Source organism: Rhopalosiphum padi, chromosome 1 (genome assembly GCF_020882245.1).
Source record: "Rhopalosiphum padi isolate XX-2018 chromosome 1, ASM2088224v1, whole genome shotgun sequence".
Taxonomy (NCBI): domain Eukaryota; kingdom Metazoa; phylum Arthropoda; class Insecta; order Hemiptera; family Aphididae; genus Rhopalosiphum; species Rhopalosiphum padi.
The window spans coordinates 29096386-29115153 of record NC_083597.1 but is presented as its reverse complement, the minus strand read 5'-3'; the positions used below and the strand labels follow the sequence as shown (position 1 = coordinate 29115153).

At 28.4% G+C, this 18768-nt stretch overlaps 2 protein-coding genes across 11 annotated transcripts; one reads left to right on the top strand and one right to left on the bottom strand.

Moving 5' to 3' along the window:
* Positions 1–1629: 1629 nt before the first annotated feature.
* On the top strand, positions 1630–10567 carry LOC132928332 (glyoxylate reductase/hydroxypyruvate reductase-like). Of its 9 annotated transcripts, none has more exons than XM_060992970.1 (9): positions 1631–1909; positions 3166–3309; positions 5596–5685; positions 5802–5938; positions 7034–7223; positions 7610–7761; positions 7844–8008; positions 9017–9142; positions 9199–9391. In XM_060992970.1, exons 2-9 carry the CDS (start codon positions 3287–3289, stop codon positions 9345–9347), a joined length of 1032 nt encoding a protein of 343 aa, XP_060848953.1. In that variant the 5' UTR covers positions 1631–1909; positions 3166–3286; the 3' UTR covers positions 9348–9391. The 9 variants fall into 9 exon arrangements, with proteins under 9 accessions (XP_060848909.1, XP_060848953.1, XP_060848974.1 ...); XM_060992961.1 differs by lacking the exon at positions 1631–1909 and adding an exon at positions 2174–2302; XM_060992951.1 differs by lacking the exon at positions 1631–1909 and adding an exon at positions 2199–2302 and having other exon boundaries at positions 2757–3309.
* A 2733-nt stretch (positions 10568–13300) lies between these two features.
* Positions 13301–17960, bottom strand: LOC132928319 (carboxypeptidase Q-like). 2 transcript variants are annotated; one of them, XM_060992913.1, is made up of 7 exons: positions 17812–17960; positions 17328–17752; positions 16554–16704; positions 16171–16420; positions 15629–15869; positions 13836–14018; positions 13301–13750 (listed from the first exon to the last, which is right to left on the bottom strand). In XM_060992913.1, exons 2-7 carry the CDS (start codon positions 17693–17695, stop codon positions 13495–13497), a joined length of 1449 nt encoding a protein of 482 aa, XP_060848896.1. In that variant the 5' UTR covers positions 17696–17752; positions 17812–17960; the 3' UTR covers positions 13301–13494. The 2 variants fall into 2 exon arrangements, with proteins under 2 accessions (XP_060848896.1, XP_060848888.1); XM_060992905.1 differs by having other exon boundaries at positions 17328–17940.
* Positions 17961–18768: the final 808 nt, after the last annotated feature.

Genomic DNA, 18768 nt, shown 5'->3' with positions numbered 1-18768 from the left:
TTTTATCATACATGATCTATATCGTGTTTAGTAAAATGATTCGTTAAAATCATTTATGAGTTTAGTACTGAACATATATACATGATATTATAGTAATATAGTACCTAAAATATATATAAATACCTATACTAAATTACTTAATTTATTAGTCAGTAGGTTGTGCGGTACCTATAGTACAGTTGAATGCTTTTTGACTATACATTTGTTTATCTAGAAAAGTAAGTCTTAAAATAAAAACTGACGATTGATAAATTTAATAAACAAGAATAATTAATAAAACCTTGAACTTTGAAGTGAAAACTCTTGTCAGGTTGTTATCAATGAATGTACATAGTGTTTTATGTGTTGAATTATGTTATGATGTAAACATGCCAAAATAATCTATATTTACAACATTTGATAAGAACTCAAATGCTCATCCAAATACAAATATTTCATAATTGAATCAACAACCTTACAATAAATTATGATTGTTATTTATTTTAATTCTTATGATATTGTATACAATATAATTTAGTATACTAAACTCTTAAAAATGTATTAAGTTTTTCATTATACCTAACTCTTGAGATAGTTAGTCCACGTGTACTTAGCGTAGTTATTGGACATATAAATATAAAACAAATAATAAATAAATAAAATAATAAAATATTATAGTATACCCAATAAACTTATTTATGTATCTTCTTGTATGAATATAGAAAATTTTATTTTAAAGGGGTAACCGCATTTTTTTTTCAAGAATCGTTTTTACACGATAACTTATTAATTTATTATTGACGTACTTATAATGTGCGATATCAATCGTTATTATTGGCATAAAAAATCTCATTCATGATTATTATGGAAACGATTTTCTCGTATTATAAAAAAGTCAATAAAAATTCGTAATTTTTCGTGCGATTACCGTTTTTAACAAAATCCAAATCACTCCAACGAACACTTTTATAATTGAAATATACCTACAGTTCCGCAACAACACGGTACGCGATATCGGGTGTCGTCGATGACATATTACCATATACCGAGTATATCGTATGTGTGTGTGTGTGTATATTATTATACTATCGATAAGATAAAATCGCGGGGAAAAAAACAAATTCACAACGATAATAATATGTGAGACGCGAGTCCCATATAATACGCGTAATAAATACACACTCGTCTATTTGTATATAGATATGTGTGTGTGTGTGTGTGTGTGTATACCGTAGAGGAAAAGAAAAAGTGTGAAGACGTAGCTGCTGCACACAAACGCACACACATACACAACACACGCGCACGCGCGCGTGCACAGACTCGAACGCGTATTATGTACGCAACCGCCGCCGCCGCCGCCGTCTCTCCGAGGCGGTCCGGTTATAAAAACAACCTGTCTGACATGTCATTAAAAATGAGTTAACGAGCCGCTCTCGTACGCAACGGCGCGCGCGTCCGTCCGTCGGTCTTGTGTTTGGGGGGCCCTCTCTCCGCACCACTCAACACACACACACACACACACTGCTCATAGTCGTCACGGACAGTGCTATGTGGTAGTAGTGTAATGGAAGTGTATAGTAGTAATAGTGGTGGTAGTAGTAGTAGTAGTAGTGGTAGTAGTAGTAGTAGTAGTAGTAGTAGTGTAGTAGTAATAGTAGTCGTCGTCGTAGTCGTAGTCGTAGTCGCGTTGTAGTAGTAGTGGCGGCGGCGGCACATACTGTAGTGGCGGCGGTGGCGACAGTGACAAATGAGTACAGAGAGCCCCGGGGCCACGTCACGCTGACTTCAAAACATTATGATAAATCACCTGTCAAACCTTCTTTTCAGCATCTGCCAACTGGCTTGACAGCATCAAAAGCACTCCGCCACCGCCGCCATCACTTCCACTCCGCCGCCACTGACACCGCTCCGACACTATTACACGAGGCTCGTGTGTATAATAATATTGTGTGTGTGTGTGTGTGTGTGTGTGTATGTGCGCGCGCTCGAGACCGTCGCCCGCCTTTTACAGCGCGACGGCCGCGCAACAGTAGCTGCTGCTGCTGCTGCTCCCGTTCGACGACCGTCATAATAATATAATATAATATTCAGTTATTATTTGTATAAATCGTGTCGGCGCCTAATACCTCTCGATAATAACTCCACACCCCAAGTCGCAAAAAAAAAAACGTCCCTCGCCACGTTTTCGTGTTATGTTTTTATGTTTGTCTACCATATTACACTGCACTGGTCGGAGGGATGAGATTTGGTCGTCGTATTCCTTGACTCTTGTAATAATATATATAGTTATACACGCCGCCCCCTTCTGGATCTCACGAATTAGGTAAATGCATAATATTATTATTTTATTTCGTTTTATGGTAGGTATACGAAGATTTTCCACTATATAAGGTGTGATTGGAAATACCATACCACTTCAACGATATGAATATAGTTTTTAAGTCTTTATCTGGAACAGTGACAGGTATACACTTCCTCTCTTGTTTCTACACACAAAAGCTGCAGGTTTAATGGGGAAAACGTAAAAATCGAGATATCCGACCAAAATTTTCAGTAATGTGTTGAAGAAAATTTAATTAATTATGCAAATATAAACATACACGCGTCAATCGATAGGAGAACAGCAATTTATCATGTGGTTTATCATTGTACTAAATTTGGAATTAAAAATGTAATATTAAATTGCTTAAATTAAGGTTGTCTCAACTCTCAATATCTACTGTTTTTTTTTTTTTTATTTATTTCGTTAACATTATTACTAAAAACGTGACTTTCAGAAAATATGTCAGTTCATATCGTAATACTGTTTTATACTAAAAGGAGCGTCACCACAATCATCATCCATACGGTATGCACTAAGTATACTAAACGCATACAAAAACAAACGTATTGGCAGCAGGAGTGTATTATGATTATTAAAAGTAGTATACTAATTCATTTCGTAAATTGAAATATTGAATAGTAGATAGACATATTACACGTAGTAATAATTGAGTGTGAAAAAAAATCGACCAAAATTCTTGTGCGCAACTGCTGTCAAACGCGGTTTCCTTGTCCAGTAGCTCAGCAGATATAAACGACAATAGACACGGTCGGAGACGACCGCACAACGCGTCGCACGATATACAACATACACACACAAATATAAATATATATGTATTAATATTAATTTCGAGTACTTTGAAGTTGTGAAATATTTCACGCTTAGTGATCATTCCATCGTGTTGGGGAATAGAAACGTAATGACGGATGACCGCCGAACGAACCGTGACGAGCTGAAATTAATGACCAACGACACTTCAACTGTATGATGTGTTGCGCCGTGGAACTGTACGTTTTATAAACACAACGCAATAATAATAATAATCGTAGTAATAATAATGTAAAACCACGATCCTAGGACCTAGGTACCTCTCGAAACAATAAGCCGGACGGCCAGACTGTGAATAATGCGAGTGTAACAATATTATTATTAGTCGTAATCCACGTCATTACTCATTGTACAACAAAATAATATTGTAAAATTTAATAATATAGATATTGATTCCGATAGTAATGATACTAAGCTCAAACGTTTCAAATGTATAATAACACAAAATAGCTAAGATTTATAAAAAATTGTATCGATATCAAGTCTGTGGTTTTTCATTTTCGAATAACATCAAAAATATTAAGTTGGTTTTGTTAAAAATTGGTTTAGTGTAAATATTCTCGTTTTCCGCTATTTGTTTATTTTCAAAAGTTAAATTTATGCATTTTCTGATTCATTAAGTTAACGCCAGGCAGCAATGTAATACTTACCATTATACTCATCGTTTTTGAATTAATAAAACTAGTTTAAAATAAAACAATATCGATAGTTAAATTAATTGAATTGTTTAATGGTAAAATAAAATAAATTAAATATAAATTATTTTATTTAATTCTTAAAAGATTATAAATTGTATAATTAGTACTTTAATACAAATTAATACTTAAGACCATTTATTTATTATTTATAAAACCAATAAAAAAAAAAAAAAAATCGTTTTTTGCAATTCATCTAGATTTGTAAAATATAAATTCAATAATAATAATCATTGAATGCAACGAAAAATGGTTCTGAGCAAAGGCATTCTGTAAGTTATTTTACTATATATTTATAACATTAATAGTATTAGTAATTTATTTTACTATTAATGATACAATGATAGGTTGAACTAATTATTGCTATAAACAAACCACATATTATATTATATTTATAATTTTAATATTAACATTATACTACATTTACATATCAACTTATTGGTCAATTATACTTGAGTTCTAGACTACCATAGAACAATGTAAATTTATTATAGATCCAAAATACGAATAACTTAAAATTATTTATGCTTTTGAAAATTTCATGGCACATTTGTATTGTAAATAATAATATGCATAGTAATAATAATCTTCAAGTTATCACTAAGAATTATATTTTGTGAACTACAAAAAAATAATTAAAATAGATATATTTTATCGAACGGTGTGTAAAGATTTGAACTTGAAATGTTAATAAAAAGTTGCAAATTTGTATTTTTAAGATTTTAAAAATATTTAGTAAAAATTTAAGTCGTCATAGTTAATCATTTTTTAATTATATCAATTAAACAAAATCAAAAAAAAATAACATTGATTATTGAATCGCTTTTTTTTTCAATATTATTAAAAACGTATATTATACGAGTATATACTAAATGAAAAAATCTGATAAGACTAGTGTTCTATAAATTTTATTATGCTAATTAAAATTCACAATGCAAAAGGAATAATATTTTTTTTCAATAAAATGAATCATCTATAGACATTTTTATCGTGTCCCAACACAAAATTAGCCCAGGTAGATAAGGTAACACATTTTCCATTCACGATTTTTACTCAATATCAATAATTTATTACATTAATACGAATATGAATAAAATAACATGTTAATGACTATAATAATTTATAATAACTAGATACCCGGTAATTGATATACAATTATGCAATATTATACAATAATATACTATACACATACATGTTAAATCAACTAGGTACCTTATTATGATATTTTTGTATTGAATACTCTAACCTTAAATTAATAAATTAAAACTTATGCTCTTTGTATCTAACTATACCTATAATCTATAGTATACTGTAACTTATTAGATAAAAATACACTGCATGACCAAAATTTAAATAATTTATATAGATAAGATTATTTTCAATAATATACACTTTGATTCAATAGTTAAAACTATTTAATTGTTTTATTGTGATTGTAAATGTATACATTCTGTACTATGACAATTTGTTTTAATAATTAATGATATACTCGTACTATCATAAGTATGCACTCGAGTACTTGACATGCATAATTAGTATAGTAAAAAAAAATATATAATAAAAAAAGATAACACTATGAAGCGGTAAATAATTTTAACAATTTAATTGCTTTCTATTCATATTTAATAATGAATGTGTACATAATTTACTGTCAGTAACTAGTAACTACTACTTTATTTTTATTATTTTGTATGTAAATGTGTAATCTAATAACAACGTTAAAATCAAAATTAAAGATATTAGCTGTATTAATAAATGTGGATTTTATAGGTTTTCAAACACAAATAATATGTCTAAACCAAAGATTTTAATATCGCATAATAATTTTCAACAAGCAATCATTGGGCAATTGATGAAAATGTAACGTATATATTATTTAATTTAAATCAATTTAAATCATGTTTACATACTTGTTTATTTAATTACACAATATGTAAATTGTAATTTAATGTAGTATTTACTATTTAACTCAATAGGTTTGACGTGCAAATAATCAACAAACCTATGATCGAAATCACTAAACAAGATCTGTTAGATAACATTTTTGGGAAATTTGGATTGCTTTTTTCCGGCACTAACACAACTATAGATGAACAAGTGATCGAAGCAGCAGGTAAATTAACTATTTTTTATGTTGTATTGTAAAAAGTTATTTTTCTGAAAGTGCAAATCAGTGTATTTAAAAAAAATAAAATTAATAACACCTATATATTATAATATTTTGTATGTATTCTAAATTATCATAAAACTAATATATACTTATGTTCAATATCTTAGTTTAAATTAATAATATTTAGTTATTTTACAAAATAAAAAACTCACTCTGCTGTATACCTAGCAGGTGTCGATTGTAAAAATTCATTGAGTAGGTCACTGAAATGAGTGCGTTAAAATTGAATTCAATGATAAATAATTGTATACGATTCTGAATGGAAACTATAAATCTCTGTAAGTCTATAATATATTTATAAGGATATTCTGTTTTACAATATAATTGTAATAACTAATGAGTAATAGTTTTCTATAACTTATAGGTTATAGACTATAAGTAATACGATAATATTGAATTATTTTTTGTCAAAAACACAGTAATTAATATAATATTACATTCATCATTCCTCTCAAAATCTAAAATTGTATTAAATTTGTGTTACTACTAACTGTAATGAGTTGCTTCTTATTCGTGTAACTCAAATTTATGTTTTTATTCCCCGTTTATCACATATCTTTATATATTCTGTATTGTTATTATTATTTTTTTTTTAATCTACAGATACATTTAATATGAATAATTAATAATGGAAAATAAATATATATGTGAATTATATTTGTATCCTTTTATTTTTATAATTTATAATTTGTTATAGACTTATAGTTGTAATTAATATTAATTTAAAGTATTTAACCTTTCTATAATATGGAACTATATTTCAGTTTTCTCATCTTATTAGCAATAATTTGAAAATTGTTTTAATTTTAATTTAATGATATAATATATGTTAAAATTATACGTTAAAAAGCGAGGTCTTATCTTAAATGAAATTTTTCGATTTGTTTTTTATTGGTTCTATTTTATCATATTAACCGTTTATTGTTCTTTTTCCTAAGGGTCGAGGGACCATCTAGGATTGAGGGTCTACCTTTGTAGATATAAAATAAATTTACATTTTGTCCAAGAAAAATATATCAAATCTAATGTAATTTGTAGGTCCTAGTCTTAGAGTTATCAGTACAACATCTATGGGTTATGAGTCCATTGACACGAATGCTCTGAAGAAACGAGGGATTGTATTATGCAATTCTACACACGCTACTACAGATAGAGTCGCAGAACTCACAGTTGGTCTGTTAATTGCTTCAGCAAGAAATTTTCTCAATGCAAGCCAACAGATGAAATCGTAAGTTTTAAACATCAGCAGTATAGTTTTAATTAGTTAATATAATTTAAACTATTACAACGAAAATAATAAAATTAATTTAATATTTTTTGTTTTAAAAAAACTTTTTGTTGAAAAAAAAAGTTTTCTTTTTAATTTTTTAACTAATAAATAGTTAATACTACAGTTTATATTATTAAGAAGAAAATAGTTAATTATTTATTCCCCTCAATGATACAACCAAAATATTAATATTAATACCAAAATGGTAATTAATATAGTACAAACAAAAAATACAATTTGATTGACTTTATTTAAATTATATTAGATAAGAATATTAACGCGATGTATAAATAACAATATATTAATAACAATGATACGACTGGTACGTATTTATACGGTTTTAGAGGTAAACTTCCAAGATTGCCTGGTATGGGCCTGACTAATTCCGTGGTCGGCATAATTGGCTGCGGAAACATTGGCATTGCGGTGGCAAAAATGCTGAGCGGGTTCAAATTGAATGGACTACTGTACACAAGTCGTAAACCAAAGCCCGAGAGTAAGACTGTGGACGAAACGATTTCTATTTTAAAATACAGTTCGGTTTGAATGATATGATTTTTTTTTTGTTGTGCCATTAGTGGAATGTCTCGGAGGACAATTGGTGTCGACCGACGATTTAGTTGGACGCAGCGATTACATTATTTTGGCTGCAGTTTTGGTGCCCGAAACCATGTATATCATAAATAAGGATCGACTGGCACTCATGAAGCCTAACGCTGTGATAATTAATGTGGGTCGTGGCAGTGAGTGTATATATTTACAAAAATAAGTAAATCAGTAACATAACATTATTACGAAATAGGAAAAAAAATATTATCATTATAACTATATTAATTATGTATAAAAACTCAGAAATAACTCTAATTCTATTTGAATTTTGAATGATGTATATGCTAGCTACTTCTCTGATAAAAAATAACAAAACTGAAGTTTGAAACGTGAACTCGACTTCAATCTGATATGTTAAAATATCATTTTCATATAACTTTAATTTAAATTTCAATGATTGAAATAAAGGGTCGTGTCATTACTCATTTTTCGTAGATATATTTTATATTAGTTGTGAGTTTGTGACATAATAAACTTTGTTTTTTATTATATTTAAATTTTACATAGAACAATTTTTCGACTTTGGTTACTTATAGTTAGTTAGGGTTATTTAAAAAAAAAGATATTTAGTTGTGGACAAATTTATATTTTTTTTTAAAACTAGGATTAGTGCCCAAATTCCTGTATCTAGATTGTTGTAGATCAGTGGTCGGCAACCCGCTTTAAATTTTAGAACGACGAATTTTTTTTTTAAATTTCTTATTTAAAGTTTTAGACAATATTTTTTTTTCATTGTAAATAATTTAAGAATATAAAATTTGTTTTTTTTGTCTAGCCCGCGAACTTTTTAATTCGTGAATGTGGCCCGGCAGTCTAAAAAGGTTGACGACCACTGTTCTAGAGGTATTATATACTATTATATATATATATATATATATACTTATATTTACTATTTGGTTTATTTTTTATACGAATATCTGGGTTTAATGTAATCCAAAATGATTATGTATAATATAGGACAGGTGTAATGAAATTAAAAGTATCTGCAATGAATTAAATAAAATTAAAAATATATGTTCAATATTCGAATGCGAATTTATATTTTGTAATAATGTTCAGCTACTTATTATAGAATATTAAAATCAAAGATAAAAGAAATGTAGATACTATCACTGTTATATTAATACACATTTTTTTTATAGAATTAATTAACCAAGATGATTTGGTCGATGCTTTACGGGCCAAACGTATTCGTGGAGCAGGATTAGATGTAATGACCCCAGAACCTCTTCCACTGGACCATCCTTTGTTAACAATGGAAAACGTTGGTAAGAATTTCGTTGCAATGATTTTTAGATGTGTTAAATAATTGTTTAATTCTTAGTTCACGCAAATCCTTTGAAGACCCTTGGAAACACAACGAAAAAAAATAGTGTTCTAACCGTCAGCCCCATAAACCATTTCGTAACTGATCGTAGCTACGTCCCCCTCTCACCAACGAGTTATATAAACAAAATAATAATTACAGTTTAAAATATTGATCATTTAATCACACGAAACATTGATTTTACCAAACAGTTATTCTAAATACGCTTTCTAGTCAACCGCTACAAGCCTACAAATCTATTATATTTTTACAAACAAAATTGAACAATTTTTTTTTATTTGTATGTATTTGCCTAATATCATTTCTGGCTGACTATAATGTATGTTGCACTATTGTGTAACAAAAGAAACGCCTTAAACACTGTGCATTTTTGAATATAACTAATACATTTGGTTAGGAATTGTTTTGTATATTTTAAGCTTTTAGACATATTTTATCGATATTTTATAAAAAAAAAACCTTTTTTAAATGTAAAAAAAGATATGTTAGAAAATTGTTATCAGAAGAATACAGTAGAAATATAAAAAAAATCTTTTAGCAAAAATTAAGATATTGCCATATTAAACTTTTAATTTATTTGTAAGATTTAAATTAATTTGGCTAGATATTTTATAACATTCTGTATAAAACAAATCAACTAAATAATTTCTACAAATAAACAACATTTTTATAACTTATTATCTTTTTAAACTACATTTTATTGGGTCTATAAAGTTAAATATTTGACATTTTGGTTAATCCAAGAAACAAAAATTACGAGTGATTGAACTGATACGTATAATCTCTTACGTACATCCATGTACTGTTCATATAATTACGCTCTAACCATACCCACTAATATTTACTTGAAATTAAGTATGTATAATAATTATGATTAATATTTAAAATAATACTTATATGGGTATATTTTCTTTAAACCTAAGATTCTTTTTTAAATTAATTTATGTAATGCATTTTTAGTGTTACTTAAAGGTTATGAGTTATAACCTTTAAGTAAATATAACTTATAATTTAAAATGTATTACATAACAACGTTAGGGAATAGTTACACAATTTTAACTTATATACAAATATCATATACATATAACATATACATAAAATAATTATATTTTTGATATGTATTTTCAAATTTTTTAGTTCTCCTACCTCATATTGCTGGAAGAAACACTATTGAAGCTGATATGGAAAAATCACAGCTGGCTATTGATAATATTTTCGCAGTATTCAATAACCAACCAATACCCTGTGAAGTAAAATTATGATAGTATTTTTTTCCTAATAAATTGTCCAAAGACACACAATAGTTTATTTACAATATATTGTATGCATACTAATAAAGTGCGCAATATAATTAAATAAAAATAAATATTGTACAAATGATTACAATTAATCAACGACTTATATAGTCCAAGAAAAACTATACATCAAAATATAAGGTGAATTTTTGAAAAATGTAATTGATAAAAACGTAATATTTAAGTTGAACATTAAATAGATCAAGATAAGCAATTTAAAATCACCAACAGTTACAGTTTACAGTTTACGGTTTTGCAACTAATGTATTATATTTCAACAAACACTTACGATAGTTTTAACCTCAGTTCTTTAATCTAAAATTTTTAGAATAAATATTGTATGAGATCTTATTAAAGTATTACAATTGACTGTCAATAAAATGACAACTGTGTCGTTCAAAAACTAATAGTACCTACCTGCAGTGAAATTAATGTATAAAAATGTTTTTAAATCTTATTCAAATCATACATCTAAATAATGATCAACTAATTACTAATAGTCTGATTGGCGATTAAAATCGTTTAAAATTAATTTAATGATTATTTATCTTTTAGAAAACATAAAATAATATCATATAATACATAATTAATATACATATAATACGTTATTAGTTAACTACCCACGTATTTATATTTGTTAAATAACAAAAATATACTAAACACATCCATGGTGTATTAGGATACATATATATATATACTATACATCACCAAATCATTGAATTCGGTTTGTAAAAAATGTATTCGTAATAAAAAAAAAACAGATTAAAATATGTAATGGTTTATAATACATAATTTATACATAATCTTTTTTTCTTCATTCATAACCAAGTTCATTATAATTTTTTATTACATATATTTAACTTACAGTATTTACTTTTGTTAATTCATTTGGAACACACCCGTAAAACAAACACTTTATCGTGGGTATTGTTTATTAGAATGAACATTGTTATACAAAATCTTTTATCATCTATTTTTTTTTTGTCAAAGCAGTTTGTAGGTATACATTATTCATAAAATATATAATGACTCTCAGGTAAAAACTTTAAACAATGACCATTTTAAAAGCTCTTCCTGTTTGTTTTAAATCAATGTTATTCTGTACAACTACCGACTAAAAAATATATTTTAAATAACAAATTAACAATTTTTTGATTTATATAGAGCGTTATTGATAGGAAATAATAATTGTGAAAGCGTGTATAATATCATTGAATAAACATCCATTATTTATTTTTCTTTAAGCCAAAAGGTTTAAAAATAAGGTTTTAATAGAATATAACGATTTCGTATCGATAATATATATCGAGTAATGTTGTTAAAAATATTTACTATGTCATAGATTCATAATTAAATTCAATCATTTGTATTTTATTCTATTTTTTAAATTAAAATTTCAAAATAGGTAATTATCATGTACGAATACTACTGAATAATATCTTGTACAGAAATATTGTTGACGTTTGATGATGAAAACTGAATAAATGCATAAATGTCATTACTAGAAGGTAATAATATCTAATAATAAAAAATGTACGTATAGTAATTAATTAAAAAAAAAAAAAAACATTTAAAAAACGACCATGCCGGTATGTATATTACCTCGAGTATCCCCGCTGCCACCGGCTTGGCTAAATTGACGTCGACGTTTTCCCGTAGTAGGTAATAATTATTGAATGACAGTGACAGATATTAAATTATTTTACGTTCAAATTAATTATTCATTCGATTCAACATAAAATAATTTACACAAAAGAAATGACATACTTGGCATTGTTCCCTCGGAACTTGGGTTTTGTCCTAATTGTTTTCAATACGTTGCATGTCTTTCGAATGCCAAAATGTCATGGTCGTGTTTTCACGACGATATATTATTATTGTTATATAATTGAACACGGTCTGATGTATGAGCGCGAAGATAATATTTCATAACAGCTATCTCCGAAGGAAAATACAAATAATCATCGTTCGCATATTATGTATTTTAATTGGCGACTCATTATGCTGTAACACAAATTGAATTTATAATGATTTCGGCTACCATGCTATGACCACGCGTGTTTTATTTACTATCAAACGGACGCTAGAAAAAATTATACCTAATGTTATTTTATATTTGGAAATTTGAAATGCTCCAAAGGAAATCTAAATGAAGGCTTCTTTTTAATATTTCCATAATAATGTAAAAACAATTATCATTGCACAAAAAAAATAAAAAAATAGATGAAACCATTGAGACTAAGAGAAGTTTTAGAAAATATTGAAAATTGCCTATCTACTTTATTCATAACATAAATTAAATCACAAATAGTTTAAAATTTAAAATCCATAAATCAATTGAAATAATTTTTGTATTTTATTCATTTATATTTATAAAAATACATTTTGATTGGTTCATTATTTCAGAAGAAGAGAGGGGGGCTAACATATTCCAAAGTACAACAACCCGAACCACAATTCTATTTACATGGTTCTCGGATATAATTCCATTTGAGGGGCTATTGAAATTTCTATGTGGCATAGCCCTCGGAAACCATACACATCGTTTTAAATAGTATTATAATACAGTGCAATCGAACCTATTTTGTTAATTTTTTTAAACTATTTGGAATGTATAAAATTAATTTCTTACAATAGTATTGTGATATTCTTAATGGCTTTAAATTCGTGTAGCATTATTTATTTTAATCATTATAATATTCAATATTTGCATATAACTGAAGTCTAAATTAGAAAATTCTCTTGGATACATAAACATATTATATTGATTAAATTTAAACTAACTTAAATAATAGAAAACAATATAAATTTGAAAATGCATTTATTAAGTGCAATGACAAACGATTATTTTTTAAAAGTAATAATTTTAGTCCAACATATATTTTCATACAAGCTTAATGGCTTATATGATTTAATAACCTAACTTTTATCCTATTCGTGGAAAATAGTTTTGATTTTACACACGTCAGTCATAAGTAATATAAATATTTTATAATGTTTATGATTTTGGCAATTCTACAGATAAATCAGCAATGATATACGATATAACTGCAAACATTGCAGTGTTTAAATCTAACGAATCTGGATCCTCGACGGCCATCGTATCTGCTTCTGTATGGTGATACCAAAAATATTTTTCGTTTCTATTCAACAAACTCAAACCGGGTATATTCAAATTTTCAAACACCTCGATGTCCGAACCAACGTTATCTTTACTGGATTGCATGGTAGTTGCATTGATGGAGTCAAATAATCTGAAATCATTAAATAAATATAATTTTATTTTAATGGCATTACATTGTATTTACAAGAAATAATAATAAACATCTTTAATATTACTTTGCCACTTCGGCCATAATGCACGCGGATGTTTCAGAACCATGAAACTGAATTCCGTACGGTTGAAACGTCCCTTCGTCCGATTCAATGACCAGATTAAATTTTTCTAGTTCTGATTTATGTCCTTTTAAGTACGCATATGCCCCTATGTATCCTTCTTCTTCAGCTGTCCACAATAAACATCTGTATGCAAAGAGATACAAATCAGTGTCCGATACAATATAAATAATACATTGACATATAAAATTATTAAATACTCGATACAGTGACATGTATAGTTATAGGTACACATATGTAAGACTATAATAGTACCATCGATTTATGAGTAAAAATTTCGTAATTAAATAGTAATTAAAATATTAATAATGCATTATTTTTTATTATTCAAACATAGGAACTAGTATCGATTTTATACATTTATTAGTACAATATCAGCTGTAAGTAATAGATTAAAAAAAAAAATAATATAATATAAAAATTGTCCAAATAATGGTTTATATCTTAATTAAGAATATTAATTTTAAATGTACTTATATATCGCTGTACTTAATAATTTTTAATGATGAGAATAAGTCCTAATTTATAATAAATGTATTTCATATAAAATTATTTAATTTTGGAACCTTAAACATCCTTTTTAATAAAATTTATTTATTAAATATTGTAATTGGTGCTCTTGACGTCCGATTTGATTCCTATAAATTCCAAATTTATTGGTCCCTAAATTCTATTTCAATTATCTTTCCAATTTTATACAAACCAAAAACTACCTATAATTACTATCCATACTTAGTACTCGTGGAAATGTTTAAAACATTTTCATTATAATTTGTACTATTAATATATTCATAGGCCAATAAATTATCCTAAATATTATTACATAACTTGAATCATAAGCAAATGTATCTTGAATTATAACTGTATTTCAAACTTGCATTTTCACCTTTTTCTTTTTACAAAAAACTTATTCAAAATTGTTTGAATTTACAATTTACGAGTATTTAAAATATCCTGTGTGCATCTAAAAACCAATTAGGATGTAAATATTTATAAGTGTGAGAACCTATTTAGATGTAGCCTTAATTAATGATTTCAACTGTCCGTCACGAATTCAATCCATTAGATACATAATTATTTTTAGACATATAAAAAACACTTTAATAATATAAAAATCACATAATATTTACATAATATTAAGTATCTAATTTTGTGAATTATTTAATCTATAAATTGATTGATCTGAGTAATAATAATCTGTAAACCATTTTATTGCTTCAATCATATATCAACAAACCTTACATCAACTAATTAAAATCCAACTTAATTAAACACGTTTAATTTATAAATCAGTAAAAAGTTGGGTTGCAATAAATTACTTTTAATTTGTATAATGTCAATAACGTGTAATATCGTTATCGCAATAATTTAATCAAGTAGTATTATGACTTATGAGTATCACATATATTATGTATGATTCATTTGGTTTTTCATTAATATTTTAATTTTTAAGTCAATAAAAACGTAAAATAAATATGCCCAGTTATTATTGCAAATTTCAATTACATAAATTATCAATATTATCACGTTAAAATGATTCAATCTTAAACTTTGAATTTATGCATTTAATAAAGTTTTTTTTTAATTTCAGTTTCTTTTTATAGCATTAAACCGTGTAATGAGTATTGTGCATACGAAATGAAGCATAAAATATAATTATTATTAAATTCAACGCGAGTTTGTACTATGTATTATTAGGATTATTTATTTTAATTATACTTGTAATGTATTATTACCTTATCGTTCTTTTGGGTCGAAGCCCAAGATTTTTCAGTACGACGAGACTGTTCCAACTTATAAACGCGCCGCCACCATCGTCCATCGCACCTTGCCCGACGTCCCAACTATCCAGGTGTCCCGATACCAATACAATTTTATCGGGATCTGTCGTGCCTTTGATTTCGGCAACAGTGTTTCTAGATGTCGCGTTGGCAAAGAACTTTGAGTCCATTTTCAAAAAAATCTCCAATTTGGAGCCTATACGATATACATAAAAAAGGATATGATAACCATGACATATAATTATATTTATGTTGTACATTTACATGATAATAATAATACTTTGTAAATTATTACCCATTAGAATTGTATGGCGAAACAAAAGCTGAAGTGAAACTCACCTAAAAGATTCTGAACTAACTTTAAGCTTTCAAGCAAAACTTTTTTTTAAATCCTATGAAAATATATTTTTCGCTCTTAAATCAACTAACTTTCCCCCCTATAAAAAAATGTTTCCTATCAAATGCAACCCATTTATAATAATATGATGCGTCCTGACCTCGGTTGTACATTCTGTTCAAGAGTTCGGCGTCCTCGACCGTAATGCAGGCAGTCGGTATCTTTTTCACGCCATCGCTGTAACTCTGTTGGCCGGCGTGCGGTGAGTTCAACGAGAACGGAGTGATTGATCGGATCAACGTGGCCACGGCACCGTACTTGGACGCCGCACTCGCTCCCATCGATCTGTACAGCACAGTTTCCCCGTACGACACGTACGGTTGATTGTACACGACGATTTTACCGCTGACCTGGAAAATGTATTATTGAAATGAGTAAATATTTATTAAAGTTATTCTATACAGATGGAACGAATAAACACTTCCACATAGAAAAAGCATTCCGTCATAACTAGTACTTAGGTATTATAATATAATACAATACCTGTGAAGATTTATTGATGAGGTCTTCGAATGAGGTGACCACCACCACTTCAGCCCTGATCCCTTCCGGAGCCGTGCTGACACTACCACCTAGTCCCAACATTGCTAGGTTCTTGACCCTCGGACTCACCAACGTAGCGAATTCCTTGCGTCTAAAATAACGATGGAATATATATATTAAAATATACAAATACAATGCTTGTTACAATTTTATTAATATTTGCTAAATTATTTTTTATAATAATTATTAATTTTTTGTTATTATGTATTATGTATGTAGCAATACAACACATTTTACAGCTATGATATCGATTAGGTACCGACATTTAAATCACCTACTCTTATAATAATAATAATAATAATAATAATAATATGTATATATAAATAGTTAAATATTACTTAACTGATTTATTAATCGTAATTATTATAGGTATGCGATTAATATTTAATATACTTACATTTTCAATTTTCTAACAACCAATATGTTAATACATTTAAGTATAATTATCTATATTTACGTTATAGGTACCTAACTACGATGATATTATCATAATTTCCTCTAAAAAAAAATTTTTAAATTCCTTTGACCATCAAAATTTTTATCATTCCAGCTGATATCATTATCCAGTATCCCCAATATAAGTAATTATTGTTATTATTATATATTATAAATATTATATTATCTACCTACTGCACTAGTATATAATTATCAGATTAAATCCGTCAGATCCGCTATAAATGACGGTAAACGACATTATGAGTATGTAGTGTATACCTTTGCCATCCTGTGAATATGACGCGTTCGGCGTGTACGTTGTCTAGGCCCCAAGCCCTAAGTCTGTTCAGCATAAAGTCGATAGAATTCTCGAGGTTTTGAGTGCCGGCCAACCGGGAGCCGAACGTATCTGTGAACTCGGACAGGGTGGTCCATGTCTTGCCCTTGTAGCCTTTCTGGTCCTGGACGTATGAGAGTACGCGTTCGACAACTGGACGATAGCCGGCGATCTCGTCGCGGAGAGAACGGACCAGCCGGCACCGATCTGGAGACGCTTCCGTCGGCCCCGGGATGAGCAGTACTTGCAGCAGTAGCAAAACGACCACGGCTGCTACCGGACACGAAAACCGGAAACGACCAACAGCCATGTGGCGGCCGCCGTTTACAGTTAACGCAGAGAATACAATACGAGTATAATATTATACCTGCCAACACCTAACTATTATGACTAACTATAATGTAATGTAATAGTGCAGTGATATACCTATAACGCTATAACCGATCACAACCGCGGTCCGCAACGGAATCGGAAATACGAACAAAATTCGATGCACCGGACCGGACGGCGGTTGTTGTATTACTGCGCCGACACAACATCAACTGTATTTGATTTACCATTTTTAACAGCGGGGACGACTCGTTCCCGTGCGTACTGCGTGCGTGAACAGACAGTGGAGCAGATAAACGAGATCATACAACGTACACGAATATAATAATTATAACGGTGAATCACGATGCAATGATAATATTGTTGTGTTATTACCACTATCAATAATAACATCGCACACGCGAAATCAAAATAAAGGCTCGCTTCTGAACTACCTATGACTATAAATTATTTATTGTAAATTGTATAGGTATTATGTGCAAAGATTAGATACAATCGAACCGTTTGTGCTACGATATTATACATCGCGGTTCCATGTCCGATTCGCCCAATTTTAAATTTTAAAATAACACGTTTATTAGTTCAAATCGCCAAAATTATATCGTAATGGGTATCTATACCAAACCGACTATAATAATTATATGGGCACCTACTAGTATATGATGTACGAGATTAAAACAATTGGGTTTATAAAAAAAAAAAAATGATTATACCTTTTTTTCTACAATCAATGAACCAATAATCTTAAGCAATAATAACGGTTTTTTTTAAGGATTTGTTATCTAATTAATATAATTTATTACACAACGACAAGTCTAAAACGTATAGGCCACAACTCACAAACTATAAAATTATAATTTATGTTTTTATGTGTGGAACATTAATTAATATAAATGATATTGTTTGCGCTATCTACCTGTAAATGGTTAACAGTAAGTGTCACATATCCTATACGACAGAGTGCATGACATTTCTAAAAAAAAATAAAAACATCAAATATTAGAATAACTGCTACAATCAATATATATTAAACAATCTTGAAATATGCATATT

Coding starts and splice junctions, on each gene's coding strand:
- LOC132928319 (XM_060992913.1), bottom strand. CDS start 17,695: ATGGCTGTTGGTCGTTTCCGGTTTTCGTGTCCGGTAGCAGCCGTGGTC. Junction 16,705..17,327: donor ATATTCACAGGATGGCAAAG/GTATACACTACA, acceptor TCGTTATTTTAG/ACGCAAGGAATTCGCTACGT. Junction 14,019..15,628: donor CGACCCAAAAGAACGATAAG/GTAATAATACAT, acceptor CTTTGCATACAG/ATGTTTATTGTGGACAGCTG.
- LOC132928332 (XM_060992926.1), top strand. CDS start 2,172: ATGTTTTTATGTTTGTCTACCATATTACACTGCACTGGTCGGAGGGAT. Junction 5,686..5,801: donor ATTGGGCAATTGATGAAAAT/GTAACGTATATA, acceptor TTAACTCAATAG/GTTTGACGTGCAAATAATCA. Junction 7,224..7,609: donor GCAAGCCAACAGATGAAATC/GTAAGTTTTAAA, acceptor ATACGGTTTTAG/AGGTAAACTTCCAAGATTGC.